At 45.0% G+C, this 21,814-nt stretch overlaps 1 protein-coding gene across 1 annotated transcript; it reads right to left on the bottom strand.

Annotated features, from left to right (window-relative positions):
- Positions 1-807: 807 nt before the first annotated feature.
- ndufaf2 (NADH:ubiquinone oxidoreductase complex assembly factor 2) lies at positions 808-21,662 on the bottom strand. The gene is made up of 4 exons (XM_012870065.3): positions 21,548-21,662; positions 7,848-7,937; positions 5,415-5,455; positions 808-2,572 (listed from the first exon to the last, which is right to left on the bottom strand). Exons 1-4 carry the CDS (start codon positions 21,660-21,662, stop codon positions 2,330-2,332), a joined length of 489 nt encoding a protein of 162 aa, XP_012725519.2. The 3' UTR covers positions 808-2,329.
- Positions 21,663-21,814: the final 152 nt, after the last annotated feature.

The following is a 21,814-nucleotide window of genomic DNA, read 5'->3' as shown; positions in this document are numbered from 1 at the left end:
GTTGTCCAATCTACCTAATATTGATTCATTAAAAGAACATCAGAGAACGCCTCTGAAGGCTTTTGTTGGTGGAAACCATGTTTTCGCCCTTCTCCCGACCGGATTTGGCAAGTTTTGTTTTCCGGGGCGCGTCGGTTAGCGGTTAGCGCGAACCATATTAGGAGGCCTTTAGTCCTCGATGCGGTCGGCCGGGATCGACTCCAACCTGTGGCGCTTTGCCGCCTGTCTTCCCCCCTCTTCCTGTGAGCTCACTGTCAATAAAACGCGTGCCACTAGAGCCGCAAACACATTTAAAAAAAAAAAAAAAAAGGTTTTGTTTTTTCCTGCGTCGCTCTCATCAGCGTCACGGGTTAGCTTCGGTGTGAGTGGTTGAAATAGCACGTCGATAAAGATGACAGACAAGTGGCTTATCCAATCATATGTAAGGATTTTTGCTAAGGCCCAGCCTTCTGAAACACCATTCCTATGGATCTGTCCCAGATGGATGAGTGGAGCTAGGCGGAGCGAAAGTCATCTGGCTAGGGTCAGGTTATGCATCCGTAGCCCAGTCAGAGGCTAGAAATGGACACTTCTGAAAGCTTTCTTATTTTTGAAGGTTTGCACGTTACTGGTCGTATGAAAAAGTCTAAATTTTAGGGTAAATACTGTGAGGTCCTATACTTAATTCTGTTTACTTGTTATTCCACACAGTATGAAGGGGGGTGAAAATCCTATTCAGACATGTTAGGAGGATATAAAACATACAATGCAATTCAAAATGCACAAATATCCCTTGCAGCACAGGAAGGCAATGCAAAATCCAGGAAATTTGTTGTTTGCACAAATATGTTTAATAAGTTATTTCTTGTATTTATATAAAATACTTTCATTTTGTTGGAATTTGTCATTTCTGTCCTCCCCCCCAAGGAGCCCACAAGACATAATACATTGTGGGCTATTAAACAACATCTTAGACAGTTTAAAACGAGCAAAATCCAGAAACACAAAACAAATATAATTATATTTGATAAATTAAACATAACTTATCTTATAAAAATAGATGTTTAGGCTTTGCTGATTACTCAGGTTTTCACAAACATAAAATAAGAGGGACCTGTGTCATCTCTGAAAAATAAAATAAAAGAAAACGGAAAACGTCTGCAGAAATGTCCGTTAAACCTTAATTCAAGTGGAGATGCTTGCATCTACGGTGCACTTTAACCATAAATCTAATTATTTAAAAGTTGGAGAAAATGTCAAGTGTCTTACAGCAGAAGGTCTTCACACAGCACTACAGAATCTACCACAGAATGACTGGGGAAAGACGGCCTAATCAAAGCCCAGACTTCCTGTCAACTCTAGAACAGTAGAAAGGTTGTTACTTGATTAAAAAAAAACAAAATGAAATCTAGAAAAGAAAAACAGTTTAAAGAAAAAAAAAATTGTATTTGGAAACTGTTTTTCTTGTCCTGTTTTCTGAAGAAAATGAAAAAGGTGATTTACAATTTAAAACGATTTGCTCCAACCACAGAACTTGTTAAATTACTAATTTTTAAAAGATACACGTAGCCAGAGTAAATTTAGCTTTCTGTACACCTACCACATCAGATTCCAGCTATCGCCATCTTATTGCTAATCTGGAAACCACAGACATGCATAACCATAAACCTTTAGAGGCTCCATACGTAGATATTGTTTCTATGACTGAGCTGCTGGTTTAAGTGTGCTCATGTTTCTTTTTTTAGCAAACAGTCATTAAAATATACAACACGCACAGCCCCACCTGAAACATCTTAGTTCATGAAGTTGTTTTAAACATGGATTTGCTTGAATTTGTACAGCAGTTTGCCCAGGATGAAGGAAGTGACAGGAAATAACATTACAATTAAATATTATTCTAACATCTGTTAATGTGGAGACCATCGTTTCAGAATCAAATTAATCCATGTAAGGATGTAATTGCACTTTGATTAGCTCGTTTTATTTATGTCTTTCTGCTTGTAACGTCTGCAAAGCACTTTGTCACATCTGACTGTATGAAAAGTGCTCTATAAACAAAGTTTGATTGAATGACTTCCACACATAGTTAAATAGTTGTACCCATTAAAGTAAAGTCACACCCATTTATTTCAGGTCTTCTTTCGACATATAAACCCATCACTGCACATTTAGTTAAAGTCAGTAATGTTCTGAACAAAATATGATATTTCTGACTCGGATTGCTTTGTGCCGAGAAGGGTGTGTGGTATCAATCCCAAACAGAGTATTTAAAAAACGTTTTTTTTTATTCCTAAGGTTGTATATTATATTATATTGCAGCACATGTCTCTGTCTCTGTAGAGGCCTCAAACTATTTCTTTGAGGTTGGCATCCAGGAACCGGGCTGGAACTTGTTTGCCGTGCTGGTTGGCTCCTCACTCAGCTCCTCCTTGCCAAAGGCGGTGGCCGATGCGTGGCCCTTGGCCACAGTCCTTGCCGGAGCCGCCACCAGACCTTCCTCGTACTCTTTAGCCTGTAGGGCCAGATCCTTCTCCTCTACCTCCTTGGCCTTCAGCTTGATCTGCTCCCTCTGCGACTCATTCCCCATCAGCTCCTGAGTTACAAACCAAACAGGTTCATGTTTAGGCTCTTTGCACCGATTATCAGTCACGTTTAAACTAGGGCTGGGCGATAAATCGATTAATTCGAATTTACAATTCTTTAAGATTTCATTTTTGGAAAATCTGGATTTTATTTTGCCAATACACTCATTGGGTTTCCATGAAGAGAACAGCATGTGATGCTGGATATGTTTAGGCAAAATTATTGTCAAAATATTGTTAAGTGGAAACTTTTTTTTACCATAATGCGAGGTACTTCATTTAAAAACTTCATTTTTAACTTAGTTTGAAGTTCACAAGTGCAGAGAAGCCTGTTCTTAGCTCAGTGTGTAATACCACTAGCAGCAAATGTTTTGTTATATTTTCATTGTTTATAATGGCATGGCTGCCATCTTGTTTTGCATGTTTCACAGCTTGTTTTTAGTTGCACTTTGAATTCAGGTCAACTCCCTGACGAAATGCTTGACATAAAAAGCAAGGTTTTAAAATCATTTCTTTAATTTCTTTTTATGAAACAAAAAGGAGGAAAAAAAAAATCGATTAATCGGATTTGGTATGATAAAATCGGAGATTTATTTTTTAATCCATATCGCCCAGCCCTAGTTTAAACACTTATAAATAGTTTCGAAATATAAAGTAGTTTGAAACCACTTTCCCGGTCTCAGAGTGTGAGAAAAACTCAGCTACAAATCCCACTTAACAGAAATGCACAGATCAGACAAAACATTGTGACAGCTGACGTGTAAAGTGAGTTGCACCGGTTATCTCTTAATCATGGCACATGTTAATGGTTGGAATATATCGTGTAGTTAATTTGTGCTCAATGTGACTGTGTCAGAAGCAGGTAAAATGGGGAACTGGAAGGATTTGAGCCGATCTGGAGAGGGGTGAGTTTGCAGTCTGCAGCTGTTTGTATCTATGAAAAGTAGAGTCCATACCGTGACACTACTAGGTCACAATGTTAGGCTTGATTAGTTTATAATAAATGAGAAATTCAAAAGTAACTTTGCTCTACAATAAATGAATAAATCAAAATCAACGCGTTAACACTGTTTCGGTTTGGTGGTGCACAATTAAATAAAAGCAACGCCGATTATTCTTTACAACTCAGCTCAACCCAAGAAATGTTTAGATCTCTATTCTTTGAAGTTGAATAATTTGAAGCTTTTCTTGTAGAAATTAATCCTTGCAATGATCTCATCCTGCATCTGTAGCTTCTGATAAAAGAAAATTATATTTTGGTTGCCTGACAGGGAGGGAAATGTCCTTTTTAAATGTAAAATAAACATATAAAGTAAAATAGACCCGCACCTTTTTCAAAACGTCTTTCAACAGTATTCAATAAGCGGCACACTTTTTTTGTTTAGACCACTTTTAGTTCCCGTTCTCATCATTATTATGAGAGCAAATCAAAAAAAAAACTCCTACTTTATGTATTTTGGCGCTGTGCATTTCGTTTTATATTAGAAACAAAGATCTGTGTCCAGCTAAAAAAAACAAAAACAGAACAGTGACCACAAGATTACAGGCTGAAACATTCAAACTGAATCAATGACAGTTCTCTCCCCTTAAGCAAGAAGCTCAGTTCTTAAATCATCGGCTGCACACTCGTGCAAATCAGAAGAGAATTAAAGTCGCAATCCAAGGCTTCCAGAAACAACCGAGGCCTTTCAGAAGGAAAACAACTTAACCTGCAGTGTACTGTTAGAAACAAAAAAATGTAGTGCTTGGAACAGATTGGTAAAACTGAAAGGACAGCAGGCATTTATACTGTATTATCGGAAAGCAATTTAAATCCTGGAAACCCCCATGAAATGAACAGTCCACTGGTGGAATAGTTAGCCACTTGAGCCCTACATCTAGTGTCCACAGTGATGTTAGCCTTGCCCCGGCTGTAGGAGCCAAAGAGGAAGGGAGGACTGCGCATGATGCTGTTGTGTGCTGGCAAAAGCGAAGGACTGGGGGAAAGAAGAAGAAGAAAAAAAAAAAAAAGAGGTGGAGATCTGTGGCCAAAAAGCCCTGCTTTGGGGAGGGAGACAAACATACTGAGCTGCTTTTCCAGCCTGTTAATGACAGGATTTAATCCAATCAATTTATGCCGATTTGGACCAGGAAGAGAGGGAGCGTGACAAGGGGCAGGGTAATGTGCTGGGAGTGGAGCCTTGGCCGCATCAGCGCCGTCCAGCTGTCGGTGGCAGCTATTGGGCAGACGCGAGGCAGAAAATTGGAAGGGAATGTTCTGGCAAAAAAAGGGAGGCAGGGGATGGCACCGGTTACTGGCAGGGACGGAGGACGCAGAGACGGAGAGAGTGCCTGAGCACCGGCCTTCCAAGGGATTTCCTATAGACCCACATTCTCCCGGCCAAATAATTTCCAGCATTCTCGCATTTAAAGAGCAATAAACCCAGAGAGAGGAATATGAGTGTGTGTGTGTATGTGTGGAGGGGAGGACAGAAAACTGAACGCTTTCACCATTCCCATCTCGGAGAGTGCCAGAAATAAAACACAAAGAGCCGAGATGGAGGCCTGTGCTGCCTGGAAAAGAGAAAAAAAGTAAACTGGGACGCGGTGTCAGTGAGCCCCCTTGTTCGGAGGCTGTTTCTGCTCTCTGTCTCGCCATCAATGCACTTCAGCTGCTGTTTATTTTAACACCTGTCCCCTAAAGTTCCTGGATCCAGTACGATAAAAACAAATCAAAGCCTTCTCTCTTTCCAGCTTTGCTTCTCTCTCTCTCTCTCTCTCTCTCTGTCTCTCTGTCTCTCCTTTGGAACTAGTCCCCCAGAGTCCAACCATCAGCACAGCGGGGGAAAACTGGGGGAGGTTGGGGGGGTGTACCTCGACGGAGGGAGGCTTCTTCCGTCTGCCTCGGATCCAGGCTGCAAGCGGAGAAGAGAAGAAGAAGAGGAAGATGAAAAAAATAAAAAATAAAACGAGAGTGAGAACACCCACACGAACATGCGCTGCACAAACAAAACCTGCAGTCATATTTAAAGGCTGCCGCTCCGCCGCCTAACGACGGAGGTAGCCTCCACGCTCGCATGGGGACTGGATGCAGCTTTTGTTTTACTTTGTCTTGTTTTATGTCACTTTACAAACTAAAGGGAAGCGCACAGAACTACGGCGCCTTGCAAAAGTGTCCTCACCTCCTGCGTGTTTGTCCCAATTTGTGACTCGGAACGACTTCACTGGGATTTGACGGGGTGGACCGACACGACGACGAAATACGCAGAGGGAACATGATGAACTAAACTTTTGCCGGTCCCAATCTGAAAAGTGGGTCGTGCATTTTGTTTTCAGCCCTTGCTGAGTCAGTACTTGTAGAGCCGCCTTTCATTGCAATGAGAGCTGAAATACTTAGGGGACATATGTGGGTTAGCTTTGCACTGAAATCTTTTCCTCGTCTTCTTTGCATAATGGCTCACACTGTGCTTTGGCTTTACTGAGGCCTTGTAAACACGTAGCCGGGTCTTTATGAAAGCAAATATCTCCCCCACATCGTTAAAAAAAAAAATTCTACACATGGGATTGTTTTCAGAAAAGTTGTCATCGACACAAACCCGTACAAATACGCCACTGAGCGTTGCTGTAAACATGCCAAACACGTAGGGGCCGATTTAGCGCATAGCTAAAACCTACGTCAGCCAGACAGAATCCTTCAAAACGAGGGTTGGGGTAAAAGCAGCGGGCCTCCAAGCGCTCTCTTGGAGCCTCTGGTCAAGTAAAAATCAAACAAGCAAGAGGCGTGTGAACCCAACTGTACCGTTTTTAACGTCCCATGTACGCTTTTACTTCTCCGTCGTAAATAAGCGATCGGAGATGCCGTTGATTTCGCAGCGGTAAATCAGTTTAACATTGATCAGACAAAATGTTAAACAATCACAACGCCTACGTAAAAATCAACACCTCCCTAACAACATTTGTTTTTCCTAAACCGCACGGCCAAGTCTATAACAACGGGCGCACGTGTGACGTCAGTGGCGCATTAAATATGTCGCAGCCTGTGATGCGCCGGACCCTAAAAACTCCGATTTGCCATGTAAACACGCGCAGGCTCAAAAACGGAGCTTTTTGAAATCTCCACCTTGGCCATATTTTTAGAATGCATCGTTTTTAGCGACGTCAAACTGAGTTTTCATGTGGATGAAAGGCCCAACCGCACAAAAAGTGATTGGTTTTCCCAGATGTCCGGCTACGTGTGGACACGGCCAGACATCAGACGAAGAGCATCTGGGAGCAGATGCTATTGAGTCCTGATCCAGGTTCTCTGGACTCTGAATGGACCACCGTAGCACATTATTTTTGCCTTGATCTGAACTATTTCACTGCGGCTCTGACTGTATGTTTAAAGTCGTTGGTCGGCGGGAAGGTGACCCTCGTCTAAGGTCTTTAGCAGCCTCCACAGCGCTATCCTGTTTTTTAGCTCCATACATAGTGAATGCATCTACACGCCTGTTCAGATTTTATTTATTTATTTATGTTTGTCAGCCACAGAAAGTCCCAACCAAATACATAGACATGGTGTTTTCTTTTTGTTTTTTTTTGGTCTTGGCAGAACTGGGCCAGTGAGACCCGGATCTGGGAAGAAAATGCGTCCATCGTCCTTCATCTTCCGATTTTAAAGCACATGCTCTGTCATTCCTCATCCACACCTCCATCCTCCTCCTTTCACTCCCCAGCAGAACTCTCTCCAGCACTTCTTCCCCCCCCCCCCCCTCTCCCTCTGTCGGAGGAGCTCCATTTTGGCTGAGCTGGCTGCACAGCAGAGCAGGTTAAAGGGAGCCAGGAAGAGAGAGAGAGGGAGAGAGAGCGAGAGAAAGAGAGAGATTTTGCAACTCTTGCTCCAGCTAGCTATGGGGATTCTGGGCCTCTTTTATCCGTTTCTTATTTGCATCCTGATGAAAATGCATGAGGGATGGGGCGAGGCAGGATGAGGGGGTTTAAGGTGGATAAAGCCAGCCTGAGACACAGGGAACAGTTTGTATCCAGTTGTAAGAAATCTGAAACACTATTTTATGGTACGGTTGTATAACACCGGCAGAAGGCTTCTTTGATAAACTCATTCCCAGCCCCCATTGCGTCTTGCAAAGATGAAGGGGGGAGAAAAAAACAAAAAAAAAAACGAAATCATTGGATTAGCCAAGGTCCCAGAAGATGGAGCCACGAATCTGTCATTCCCTTTTACTTTTTTTTGCTGCAGTTTTTTTTTTTTTTTGTTTAGAATTAGCGATAAGTACAATATGCGGCACATATTCTGCAGTCCAAACTTACCTTCCCACTCCATCGGAATGTTGCCCTCCATATACTCATGCTCTGCAGGATTGGCTGGCTCCATCATCCGCTTGGCACGGATGTGCCTCCCTGGAAAGGAGAAAAAAAAAAAAAAATATATATATATATATAAAAAAAACCCTCAAAAGATAGCAAGTGTGATTTGACGGAGGTGTTCGCCAATGTTGCACACGAAATGCAAAGGCATATGAACACAAACTAGTCCAGACACAATGCTCTCCAGACACACAGACAAATACGCGCAGGGATGACAGCGCTGTGACAGGCCATGGATGATTACCTCGCGGCCCTCGGGCCCTTCTCCTCAGATCTCGCTGAGTGGCTCCAAATCTGGGCTAAGCCTTTATGCAAATCGGCCTTTTCCTTTAACCCAACCAACCAGGGCCCCCCCCCCTCCGCCGACTTACCTCTTCCAATCACAGCGCCCCTGCTAACAATGCCCTCCAAAATCAACATCAAGCCCAGCAGGAGACAAAAGAGGTCAGATATCAGAGGGAACAGGAGAGGCACGAGCTGCTTGGAATATTAAGTGCTCCTTCTCCCTATCTGTATACAGCACGACGCTCGCTGGCAGCAAGGCCACTGCCAATTATTTTGGTCAAATCTGCTGATTAGACAAGTTTTGGCTGGCACGCGGTGACATGGAGACGGCGACCGAAGGAAGGAAGGAAGGAAGGAGGGGGGGACGGGACGACTACAGATAGACAGCAGAAGAAAGAACCCACTTTCGCGGTGTCTTCTTCACATGAGTCGTGTTCAAAAATAACAAGTTCTGTGTTTCCATAGTTTCTCTTCTCACAGGTAGTCAGATGTCTGTCTGAGAAAGGATGAGGCAAGGAGGGAGGAGGAAGACGCAGGGAGGCAGGGAGAGACAGAGACAGAGAGAGAGAGAGAGAGAGAGAGAGAGAGAGAGAGAGAGAGAGAGAGAGAGAGTGATGATGCATGGCAAACATGGCTTGAAGGAGAAAAATGTATGGGCAAGGAAAACAACACGCTCCAAAACACAGACAATCTGTCAGGATTCCATCACAGCCTCTCCGCAGCTCACTGGACACGGACAAATGGATGCGAGCGGCGGCGCGCGCTCGGCAGACTGATGGCCTTAATGTTTACTTCAGCCATAACAGATAGCTCTGGCACCGGCATGGATAAACGATGGCCTCCCAAAGTGACGAAGCCAGTTCTTCTGCTCACGTGGGGCCTCGGTTTTTTTTCCCCCCCCTCAAAAAGCCGGCGCCTGCGCCGTTCTGTAATTATGTCTTGTGAGGACGACCCTTCTCCATACTCTATCCGGCCCCGCGCGGTAATCGGGTCAGCTAATTAGGCTAGTAATGCTTTAGTTCTGCTTTGCTTCCTGCTAGATGGTGGCAATAAGGGGCCTCGCAGGCCTCCGGCTCTGCACGCAGCTCGACTCCTCTGATATCCAAAAGAAACAAGATTCCGCACCCGCCATCAGCCGAACCAAACCGAACCAGAAATCCTTAAATCAGCTCACCAGAACGATCTCAGATGTCTGTCGAGAAATTGTTTCCTAGAAACTCCCCCCCCAATACGGCGCGCCGCCTGCGAACAAAAAGGCGGCGATTCTCCAGGCAATACTAACTAAGGCGTTTAACAGGTACGCTAATTATAAGCAGATCATATCCATATTTGCACTGGGAGTGGGTGGCAGCAGAATGAAATGGGGGGAAATTGCATTAAAGTCCCCACATGCGATGTGCTTAGCGAGCTAATGCCTAAATAATAAGCATAAAGAGAGGAGCTTACCTTTCTCTGTCTCCTCTGCCTTGCACCCCCCCCCCCCCCCAACACCTCTCCCCCTCCCCGTTAAAACGCCGACACGCTTCTGACTCCTGTAAGGATGATTCTGCAGCATGACTAAAAACCCCACTTCCTGTTTCGTCCCTGGATTTTAGGAACACAGACTTTTTTAGATCCTCCCAGCGTGTGTACGAACAGCGTCGGCTTGCACGTGAACCTTAAACCTTCACGTATCCCCCCCCCGGGATTTTAAGCGATAGGCCGACACAAAACAGGGCGCTACTAAGAAGAAAATGGATGTGATACACGGTTTTTCGAAGTTTACTGCGCTGTGTATCCCTAACTAGAGGTGAAAAACCCGAATCGTAAAAAAAAAAAGAACACACCCGACGGGTTGCGGATAAAGTTTAAAGAATGAAAAAGACGTTTGGATATCTATATTTAATAAAGAAAAGAATAGCGACTAAGATACAAATGGCAGCTCTGGAGGAGCTGCAGAGACCCAGTGCCCAGGTGGCAGATGAGTTTTACGGAACAGAAGCCAAATGAAATGTAAAGTTGACAGAAAACCGGGAACAGGCTTTCGGGGGATAGGCGCGGGTTGTGAAGGGGGGCACGGCATCCATGTGGATGAAACTCCAACTGATAACATTGTCGGAATGAAACATGGTGGAGGAGGCATCATGCTGTGGGGAAGCTGAGCAGAGTTCAAGGGAGGATCGGTAGAGTTTAATACGACATGAACACCGGGGTGTGGGTTCACCCTCCGGCAGGACAACAGCCCGAAAAGTAGAGCTGGAGCTACGACGCATTAAGAGCCTTTAAATGTTGCACAGCGGTCAAGGCAAGGGCCCCATGCCAGTCTAATTGAGAATCCTTGTCAACGCTTGACAATGTATGCTCCTAGATGTGCATCATTCAATCTGACTGATCTAGAGATATTTTGAGAAGATGAACGTGCGAGCATCTTTGTTTTTAGATGTGCGAAATTCGTAGGACGTACCCGGAAAGACTTGCAGGTGTAACGGCAGCAAAAGGTGGTTCTGCAAAATAGTGACTGGGTCCAAATGCACCAGCCCTTTCAGATAATTTTTTTTTTTTAGCTCATAACGTTTGAAACCACGTCACATTTTCCTTCATCTTCACAATTACGAACTACTTTGTGTTAAATCCCAATAAAATGTTCGTGGTCAGAAAAGTGGTGGAAATATTTTTGCAAGGCCCTGCAGATAATGATGCTGCAGGAAAAAAAAAAACTCTCTCCATCGGTGCGCGTCTAAAAAAAAAACTAATACAAGTTAATAAGGTGAGACTACAACTGAGGTTTAACAGATCTATTTGAGGCCGCTTTCCAAAAATCCCCCCCAAAAAAAGGCCGCACATTTGCATTCAAAAAGTCTTCAACGTCAAACTACAGATTTTGGATATCGCAACAAATCACAATTCATACGTCACTATAAAGAAGATGCGTCCAATCTGATATATTTAAATCTTTAAAGTCGTAGTGAAATTACAATCTGGAGCGAGTCTTGATTTATTCGTCAAAAAGGCAGAAAATCCAAAAGAATTCAAATATCTATGATATGAAATAAATATTCCTATTGCATGTTTTGAGGGTAAAATAACGTGCTGCTGGCACATCCAGCCATCAGTAAGTAATCTATCCGTGTGCTCCTTCCCCACCTTGAGCGAGAGACACGGAGAGAGGTATGAAGGGTGTTAGGAGCCCACAATCTCAGCGGGCCCTCCTTGTGACACGTCTGCCTTCTCATCACTCACCAGGGAGAAGCCTATTTACTAGTCAAACACACACCTGTACACACACCAGCACACAACTGGCTAGAGAGCAGGGCAGATTAACCTGAGGGACAGCGGCGAGGACGCTGCCTCTTTACCGTGAAGGACAAACGCAGCACCGCCTTGGAGAGGAGGAGGGGGGGGGGGGGGGGGGGGGGGGGGAGGGTCCAGTCAGTGGCAGGGAGGAATGAAATCCCACGGCATAAATATTCATGAGCCATCTCACCTGTCTGAGCACAACTCATCTGTGAGGCTGGCTGTGACTCCTGGGGGAGGGAAGAGGAAAAGGATGGGAGGAAGGAAGGAAGGAGGGAGACAGAGGAGCGGGATGGGCGAGGAGGGAGGAGGGAGGGGGTTGCCGTGGCAGCCGTACCTCAATCCTTCCCATTCGTTAAAAAAAAAAAAAGACATGATGCACTCTGAGGGCTGCTCTTTGAACCCTGAACGCACCGCGCTAAACTCCATCACCTGCTTCAACACGCACCCCTCCCCCAACAACCCCCCCCCCCCCCCCCCCCAACCCAACAATCTCACACATCAGCTCCCAGGTGAGTACCGCTGGGGGCGGCCCGAGAGCTTTTTCACCTCCACAATGTCATCCCAGGCATCTTTGTGCCATCTATTTTGCTGCGTCTTGTTTTTTTCCCCTTGCACTCATTGTTTTTTTTTTTTTTTTTTTTTTGCCTGCAGAGAAAGATGTCAGGGGAAAACCCGTCGCTCAACAACAGCTAAAGACCTTCCTTAAAACTCTCAGACGAATCCAGCAGATTGCACGCTCTCTGCGCCTGACCCCAACAGGTGGACTCTGTCACAACCACCCCCCCCACCACCCCTCTTTACCGCCAGCACTGACACCCGCAGCTTAAGAACATCTTCTTGGTTCGTGTTGTACTAGAACGCAACACAGAAAAACAGCAGCATCCCACTGCTCGCCGTATTGTGATCAGACCATGCCCCCTTAGTCTTGACCCTTATCAAGGTCTGTCCGCTTCTTTGTACGAATGCAAACAGAACTTCCTGACAGGCCGGGATGCCGTGAAATTTCCTAAACAGCTAGAATGAAGAAGAAAAGAAGAGAGAAGCTAGAACGGGCCGACAAATTAAAGGAATTAGATCACCTGATCAACCCTGGTCCTTCAGGGTCGACGTCCTGCATGTTTTAGTCGTGTCCCTAATCTTACAGAGCTAATTGAAATGGCGGGATTAGCTTCTCAGCACGTCACAGGGTATGTTCATGAGCCCGCTAATGACCCTTTCAATTGACGCTAAAACACAGAGTCATCTAAAACATGCAGGACACCGGTCCTTCACCACCGACTTTAGACACCACACAGCGAATGTCCCGAAGTTTCTAAAAAATATATACTGAATTCCAAACTCCGATCAATTTTCAGCTCACGTGGTTAAGAAACACCTTTTTAAAAAGGGCGGGAATGCATTTAATTCACACAGTGTAACATCTGGCAAACCCTTAGTCAAGAAATTAAAGGGGTTTAAAGCGAAGACCGCGTGCAAATAACAGTCAAATGAAGGGCTCAAAAATGATCAAACTAAACCTTATGTCTTCCTCAGGGCGTATATTCCCATTAAAGTATGATACAAAAAATGTCAGAAAAGTATATATCTAAAGAAATATAACAGCTATTAGAGCATTTCCTTTTTGTATCATAATTGAGACATTAGGCATTTTAGGATTTAAAGCGTACGGCTCACAAAAAAATTTGACTGATGATGACGATTTCAAAGAATTTATTTTTTAATGATGAAAAATCTTCTTGCGAGGTGAGTGTAGCTCCTTTGGATTTAGATAACCCCCTCCCAAGAGCAGAAGACAAATAAATAATCTGATGGAGCAGCTTTTTGAGGAAATCCAGCTAGAGCAGCGGTTCCCAAACTCTCTTTGCTGAAATAACAGCATCAGAGTCTGGCGACCCCCTGTTGTCCATCATTTTATAAGAAGTCTCACTAAAAAGGCCCAGTGTTAAAATAGTGGATGTTGAGCATTTTGTAAAGTCATGCTTTGGTATTGGTTTTAAAAATAAGAAAACACTAAATCTTGTTAGCATAAATGTATTATTAGTGTCAGGCCTTTCATTAGATTGTGCAAACTTTATTGTCATGACGTTACAACTTTATTGTTGCAATGTGATCACTTTATTCTCATGATTAACCCGTATGAAAAAATCGTATTAGGGTAATCATAGGTTAAAAAAAATAAATTATTGGCTTTGGAGCAGGAAATTTCCATTAAAAAAAACTAAAATAAATTTTAAAGATTAATTTCACATAGTTCCAAGAAAAAGAGTGGATGTTCTCTGATGTCGAAAAGGTATAATTTTCCACGATTAAACCCCCCCCCCCCCCACTTTGTAAACCCCTGAGCTAGAGGAAAGGCTCTTATAAATACATCTATCAGAAATAAAACACTTTGTGTTGTAAGTATATTCTCTGGAGCGAGACGCCTCTAGATAACTCCCTGATAGTTAGTTTGACCATTTGGATTTCCTGAAACTCTGCAATCCGCAGAAGGAGGCTTGATACACCGATTTCAGAGGATGAAGCAGCAGAGTTTGTGCATGTTAGTTATGAATATTGTTGCATAAAATCCCAATATTACAGTGACCATATCAGTTGGGATAAAACCCACACCTGTCTCACCCTTAATGATGTCTGTCTGGCCCCTGATCAGGTGTGGTTACCAAGAGCCAAAGTCCAGCCAGCACACTTGATATTTATATACTAGTGGCGTGCAGAGCGCCAACACGTTGAATTCCGTACATAATATCCTGCTGACTGCGATCACTACAGTGGACACACTGATGGAGCAATAAGGACTGATTTTAAACATTGGGGGGTAAAGTCTCAGTAAGAATGCTCAGAGTCAAAAGCATCAGACTGTAATGTCGCCACCTCACAGTAGAGAGCAGCATTCTCAACCAGACAGGGAGGGTTTGCTGGGACAAAACAAAAAAAAAACAAACAAAAAAAGCCTTCTTGATAGAGCGGTGCTGTCAGGCCAGATTCAGCCAAGTTTATCCATCTCCAGCTGAGCCGCGTGCGAGGAACGGGGCCGACGCGCGCTTGGTAGCGGGCCGCCTCATTAAGATGGAGTGACCCAGTGAGCGCTACACGGAGGGGCAATGTGCAATAATATGGGCACCCTCTTTCTCCTCCCTCACTTTGTCTTTTCCAGGAAGGGGGAGAGAGAGAGAAAAAAAAATAAATAAAAAAATCATGGAAGGGATGTGCGGGCCCTGTAACCATGGTTACCCATTATCCTAAAGCCTAGTGATGTGGGGATGAGGTTTTAGAGGGAAAAGGCCAGTCATTGTTTCTCCATCGCTTCCACAGAGAGGAGGAGCCTGGGCGTAAAGAAGGGCCTGCTTCTGCTGCCGGCCAGTTTCATATTCACCCGCCGCTCTGCTTGTTGTTGGTGATTCTGCTGAGCCCGAAGAGATTTGATCAATCGATGATAGAACGCAGGATTATAATAATAATAAAAAGAAAAAAAAACAGCTTTGATCCGTTAGTTACGCTGTACCCAGAGGCAGGCAGACATAAAGGTGGCGGTGACAATTAGGCCCACTCTGTGTGAGGCCAGCCATCCTTACGAAGTTACCCCCCCTCCCTAAATGGCTTGTAAAAAGGAACTACGGTAAGGCAGGAAGTCAGGATCCTTTGTGAGGCATTGGAGCGGTCTGGACCCCCCCTTTCCTCTCCTTCCTCTCCTACACCTCCTCTGAGGCCCATGCGCCTGTTGTCCAAGCACCTAGCTGTCCACCCCTTTCTGTTCACCTCCAATCCTCCCATGCAGCCCACCGCGCTCCCTCCTTCCTTTTCCCTCCATTACGCCTTCAAAAACCCACCGCTCTCTCACCATTAACCTATCGCTACCTCACTACCACCCCCCCTCCATCTATCCACCTACTCATTTCACCCTTTCTGTCGAAAAAAAAAACACCCTCCTTTCACTTTTACTCCATCCATTCTTTCCTCCACTCCGCTCAATAATTTCACCCCAATATGTCAGCACCTTCTTTGTTCTTTGTCACTCACTCCGTGTACCCCACCTTCTTTTTCCACCCTCCAATAGTTTCCCCCGTGTCTTATCTTTTCTCCCTTCCTGCTCCTCCGTTGCCTTATTTCTCTCTGCCTGTCTGCTTTATTAAAATATTCCGAGTTGAATAAGCAGCGGCGGGCTCCGGGAGCCGTCTGCTACTGTGCCTTACCTGTCTGTCAGTCTTCCAGGTTGGGTTTCTGACCGACAAAGAGCCCTCGGGTGTCAAAACACATCTAGGCCAGCTGAATATTATTATTTTCCCATTAATGCGCTGGTTCCTTCTCTTTGTAAGTCAGACTGTAAATGTAATAATAAAAAAAAAGAAACAATAAATCGCACTAAAAGTGCACTTTTGAGCCAACACAAAGTAGTTCATAATTGTGAGGTGAAGAAAATTTGGGTTTTCTTGCATTTATTTTTTATAATTTTAACCTTTATTTATACAGGTATTCATGTTGAGATCCAAGATCCGATTTTTCAACAGAGAACCCTTTGATAAAACAAAACAACAAAAAAACAACAAATTAAAACCTGAGTAGGGTGGCCTTACATTTGTTTTCAGTCCTCCGGTGTCAATATGTCATAAAGAAGCCATATCTCCAGCAGCTTTTGACATCTTCAGACTGAAATGTTTCTTTTTTTCTTCCCCAACAATAGTTCAAGCTCAGTCAAGCTGGTTAGAGCGAATGTGAACATCAGGTTTCAGGTCCTGCCGCGGATCCTACATCAGCTTTATGTCTGGACTTTGACTAGGCCATTCAAAACATGTGTTGATCTAAATCGGTCCGCTGTCGTTCTGGGTTTATGTTGTTCTCCTGGAAGGTGCGCCTCCGTCCCGGTGCTAAACCTGACAGGTTTTTTTTCAGAACTGCTCTGTATTCATTTCCATCCATGTTCCCAACAACTCGGAGCAGGTTCCCCGTTCCTGCTGGACAAACCCCTCCCCACGTCGAGACGCTGCCCCCATCATGTTTCACAGTAAGGTTGGAGAATCAGGTTTCGAGTTGCTTAGGTCTAATATATCCCGAGCACCCCCTTCCACAATGTTTGCTGTACCCACAACATGGCAACCACTTTCTTTCAACAATCGCTTTTATTCTAGCCAGACTTCTGGACCAGACAACCAGTAGCTGTCCTCTCACCAGATCCTTCAACCCGAGCTGGGAAAAGCTACAGCTCCTCCAGTTACCAGGCACATATTGCAAATTTTCCGTTTCCTTAAATGAACAATAAGGATGCCCGACTCTTTCCAGTTTTTGGGTGACAGGTTGAACAATGACATGTTTAGCCTAGCATGTAGCTCAAAACCAGACCCTGTTTTAAACGTCCCCACAGCTTGATCCCTGGCCTGCCTGCTGTGTTCCTTGCTCTGCGGGACGACCTTTGCGGCTTTCACTCAACATCTGGATTTACACTGAGATCAATTGCAGACAATCAGAGGGATTGTGAAGGCAACTGGATTTTAGGTTAACAGAGTAAAAGGGGCTTCACGTAAATAGACAGCTTACGTTTTACTTTTTTATTGGGGGAGGAAAAAAAGTTTTGGAAAACATATGAATAATTCTCCCTCCACTTCACAACTTTGCACTACTTTATGTTGATCCATTAAGAAAAATCGTAAGAAGACATTAAAGTTTTTTTTGCTATAGCGTTGACGTGTGGAGAAAAAAAAGTTCACACAGCGTGAAAACTCCTGCAAGGCATGCCTGTGTGGATGTCCAATGCAGTGAGGCAGAGCTCAGTGGACCTCCAAAACACTCGAACCCCCCGTCGCTGGATCGCAGCCCACTTGGATCGCTCCGCCACTGAAAATAAACGCGGCCGCTCTCTCTCTCTCTCACTCACTCGTTTTCAGGCGTCTATTCCTTCAAATGCCTTTTTAATGAACGAGAGAAGTCACTCCGTGATGAGCCACAAGACACACATGCAAATGCGCTCTTGGCAAGGCGCGCGGCGCTAGATGAGCTAAAGCCTATAACGATTAAACAACCGTCATTTAAACCCCCCCCCCCACACACACACACACACACACACACACACACGCATCGCATCGCCGCTGATCAATTAGCATGATTTACAGTGGCGGCTCTGGACACTGACGCTCCTGTAAACACTGACTCGGTGTCCTATGGCGGGATAGACCTTCCTCCATCACACCCAGGGGATGACTTGTGGCAGAATGAACAGCCATTTGGACCCTCGTCTCTTTCCGCTGTGAGTCTTTGGGTGGAAATATGAGGCTTGAATCAACGCTCTGATGACACACGGCCATCTGGTGTTGTGTTAAGTGTGTTGGGGAATGAAGTGGAGAGAAAACAAACTAATGTTCCCCCCCCCCCCCCTACTCCTCCCTACTTTCCTTTTAAAATACAAATGCGAGGTGCGCAGCTGTCACGGCGCATTAACGGACACGCCAAGGCAGAAGAACGCACGCCTTCTCCTTCGCCGGTCCCCGGGAGTCGCCGCGTCCTGAAAATAGCAGAACTGAGTCCTTTTTTTTTCCCCTTCACAGAACCGAACTGGGGAATCTAATGAATAATAGACAGACGCAGGGAAAGAGAGGGGGAAAGTGATAGGACGACAAGTCAATGCCTCTTTCTCCCTCCAGCCTGCGTGGCGCACGTCTGAAGAACCTCTGAATGTCTTCCATTCTTCACACAGCCAAAAAGGACCAATAGATTTAAACTGTATGGCACACACACATATACACACATACACACACACACACACACACGCACGGCTAAAACGAACAGCGCTAAAAATACATCCCCTTTCACAGAGACATGAAAGGAAACTGCCTTTCCCCTGTCCAGTATTGAGCAGCCATTGATTCCAAGACAAAGGCTACACCTCCTCAAAGAGGTAAGAAAAAAAAATAGCAATCATACAGGCAATTATTTTCAAATGTGCCTGCAGCAGCCGATAATGTCAGCGCGCCTCTCTCTTCCCTAAATAAAAAAAAGAGAAGAAGAAGAAGGGGAGGGATGGGGAGGGAAAGGCGCGCGTCGGAGCTGCGGGTCCAGCTGCCGAAGACGAATGAGCGCATCCACAGAGCGCTCAGGCTTTCATCCGGGCAGCGTGACACGGCGCCCCCGTGCCGTGTGAGGCAGAGCTGGGCCTGGGGGACAGAAATACACTTAAAAAAATAAAAATAAAAAAGTATATAGATTCTCAGTTGAGCTCAGAGAACACGACGGTAAGAAAAGGACCTTCTAAGACCAGGGGCCACGCTGCCAGAGGCTCCGTTGTAGGCCGGGCTCTGTGTGCTCTTTAGAGCCTCTGGACCAGAAGCAGAGAGTCTTTTCCCTTTTCTCTCTCCGTCCGTCTACTTCCCCATATCCATGCCCTTTCATTTTGATGAGGAGCAACATCTGGGGAGAGGGGTTTAGAGGGCTTTTCTGCTGGGTCTATCCCTCCGCGCTACTGTTTTTGAATAGAAATCTTCACTGGAATAACTTCAAAGGAGGGGGGAAAAAAAAAAAAAAAAAAAAAAAACAGAAGCAGCAATTCAAAGGAGGGGCAACAACAAACAAGAAAGAAGCACAACCAGAAAAGAAGATGTTGAAATCAAATCAGACAAAGTCACATGAAACTAAATAATAATAATAATAATTCTCTATCACGGCAGCCGTTAAATTCCTAACCCGCAGAGCTCGGGGAATTGCTTACGCCCCAGTTTTCAAAAGTTAACGGATGGAGAGAGGTGGAAAATGGGAGCAGCAAAGCATGGATAAATGCAGAGGGACGGACGAACGGGTCGAACGGGAGTGATGAAAACAAAAGAGAGAGAGACGCTCCTCGCCTATTTCGAGCAAAACTTATATGCGCTGGAGTGAAAAGCCCCTGCGGTCGGTGCCTTGAGGCCCCGAGCCCATGCTTGGCCTATCAGTTTAAGATCAAAAGCTGGCTGCAGCAAGACATATGGACTGAATAATACATATGATTTAGTTCCACAAGGTTGAATGGAGAGGAAATGATGCAACCCTTTCACCCCCCCGTTCCCTTTACGTTTATTAGACATGCAGATACCAGCATTTAGTTGCGCCCGCCTGCTGCTTTGACTCGTGTTTATCTCCACTTATTTTTTTTTATTTTTTTATTTTTTTTTGTGGTTACGCACAGACCGGCCAAGCCTCTCTGCGGTTGTCAGTCTCCGCGACGGGACAGTGCATACATTACCCTGTAAGCGTGCTAGAGAGCCGCGTTTGTGATGTCTCATTTGAATAGGCTGACAGGCAGGGGTGGAGGAGCTGCCTTGTAATGAATTATAAATACGAGGCGGGCCAAAGATTCCCCCGCAAAAAAAAAAAGAAAAAAAAAAGAAAAAAAATGCTGAGAAAAGGTGAATCACAAAAAGGTCACGTTCAGCCTGGCTAAAAAAAAAAAAAAGAAAATGGGGGAAGAGCAGATGCTCAACCTGCAAGGGGCGGAGCCTTCTACTGGAAACCAGAGGATGCAAGGATAATGGCTTGGTTTGCTCTGTGGGGCATGCATTCACGCCGTAGACCGGCAGAGGAGCAGACTCTGCTCAGCATAAAATCTGGCCCGATTACAGCAGCAGGTTCTTTGGGTTGTGTTCTTACCAGCCCTTATATAGGACATTTTTGACCAATTTGATTGAATTTGACTTTGTAAAGTGCCTCGAGATGACATGTTTCACGAATTGGCGCTATATAAATAAAACTGAATTGAATTGAATATCCAGGGACTGAAATTTTCTCAGCTCTCAAGCTCTCTCAGGCCGGATTGAGACTGACCGTGAATATCCACGCGCAACGCTTGCCACAGATTCTCGGGTGGATTTAGTCTTGGAACTTTTAATATTTTAAATAGGGAGTGATCCAAATTTATTGCATAATAGGCTCTGGGTGCAGGAAGCTCAACCCCTTCCCCCCAGTCTCGTGTCTTTTGAAAGTTTTAGCGCATTGTCTTCAAGGATTGCGCTGCATTTAGCTCCACCCACCTTCCTATCATCTGTGCCTGCGGAAGAAAGCACTCCACCATGACTCTACCACCGCCATGTTTCACGCTGGGCCTCGCGTCTTCTAGGTGACGGGGAGTGGTGTTTTTTTTTCTGCCCCACATAATGTTTTGGGTGTCTGCGAAACACGTTCGGTTTAAGTCTCGTCCGACCACAGCACCTTCTTCCAAGGGTTTGCCACGACAGAACAGCTGCGTTTATGCTCAGATTACATCAAACACTGGCGGACTGGACTCTGCTGTCTCCACAAATGGTTTGCGTGGAGGAAAATTGGGGTTTGAACGCAATTGTATGCCAGTTTAAACATTTTTCCCGTGCCTTTTGCAACATGATCACTACTTTGTGTCGGTCAGTCACATGACATTCCAAAAAAATAGCGTGTTACTGCTATTTCTGACAGTAGACGTGCAATTACTTTTAAATGCATTCCCTTTTTATTTTGCAAGTAATACTACACACACGTCTCAGACTACCACCAAGGTCTCCATTAATGCCAACAAACCTTCAATCTCTGTGCTGTGGTGGTCCTGATCATGGACCTGCAGTTCTCTTAATAGAGTCTACTAGCCCAGCTACACGCCCATTGGCCTTCTGAGTCAGAGCCAGCGTGAAGGACACTACTGGCATCCCACCATTTATTCGCCTGACAGTTGCTCTGGCTGGTGTGGGGGATACTTGAGTGTTGTAGAGAAGCCACGTTTCAGCACGGCCCCCTTATGAATAATTATCGCAGACAGGTTTGATATATGGCATGCGGACCTGCCACCCCCCAGATGTATTGAGACATAAACACAGTAGCTCAAAACCTGAATATCGGCCGCTTGTTATTTGGACTGTGGCGCCATCTAGTGGCAATAAGTTAACACTACAATTGTGAAAGGGTAAGGACAGGACGACTCTCGTTAAGGGTAATGTCATAATCTACAGTAAACAAGAGGGCGATGGCGAATCAGTGCGAACAAATTTAACTTAGTTGTGTATCATTGCCGTTTCCGGGTAGGAATTAACTGAACGCTGGTTGTTAATACAAATGCAGCAGAAACAAGTAGCTAGTTTCATCACATGTGTTAGTTAATATACCTGTCCACGACTTCTGTTCGGGGATAAAGTAATATTTATTCCCAAAGTGGTCTGTCCCGACGTGTTCACGCGCTGCTCCGAAGGCTCGCCGCAGAAGGCCGCCAATCTTGCTCATCTTTCGCGCACACAGCTCGTTGATTCTGGGGAGAAATGTTTCCCTCGGAGGGGTGACAGTTGTCCAAGAGGACCTGGCTGCAGACCTCCGCTGTCGGGGCCGGAAGTGACGACGTCATCTTGCCCTGCTATGCGCACTTCCTCCCGTTTCGC

This window comes from Fundulus heteroclitus, chromosome 12, assembly GCF_011125445.2.
Source record: "Fundulus heteroclitus isolate FHET01 chromosome 12, MU-UCD_Fhet_4.1, whole genome shotgun sequence".
Classification (NCBI taxonomy): Eukaryota; Metazoa; Chordata; class Actinopteri; order Cyprinodontiformes; family Fundulidae; genus Fundulus; species Fundulus heteroclitus.
This window is presented reverse-complemented; position numbering and strand designations above follow the sequence as displayed.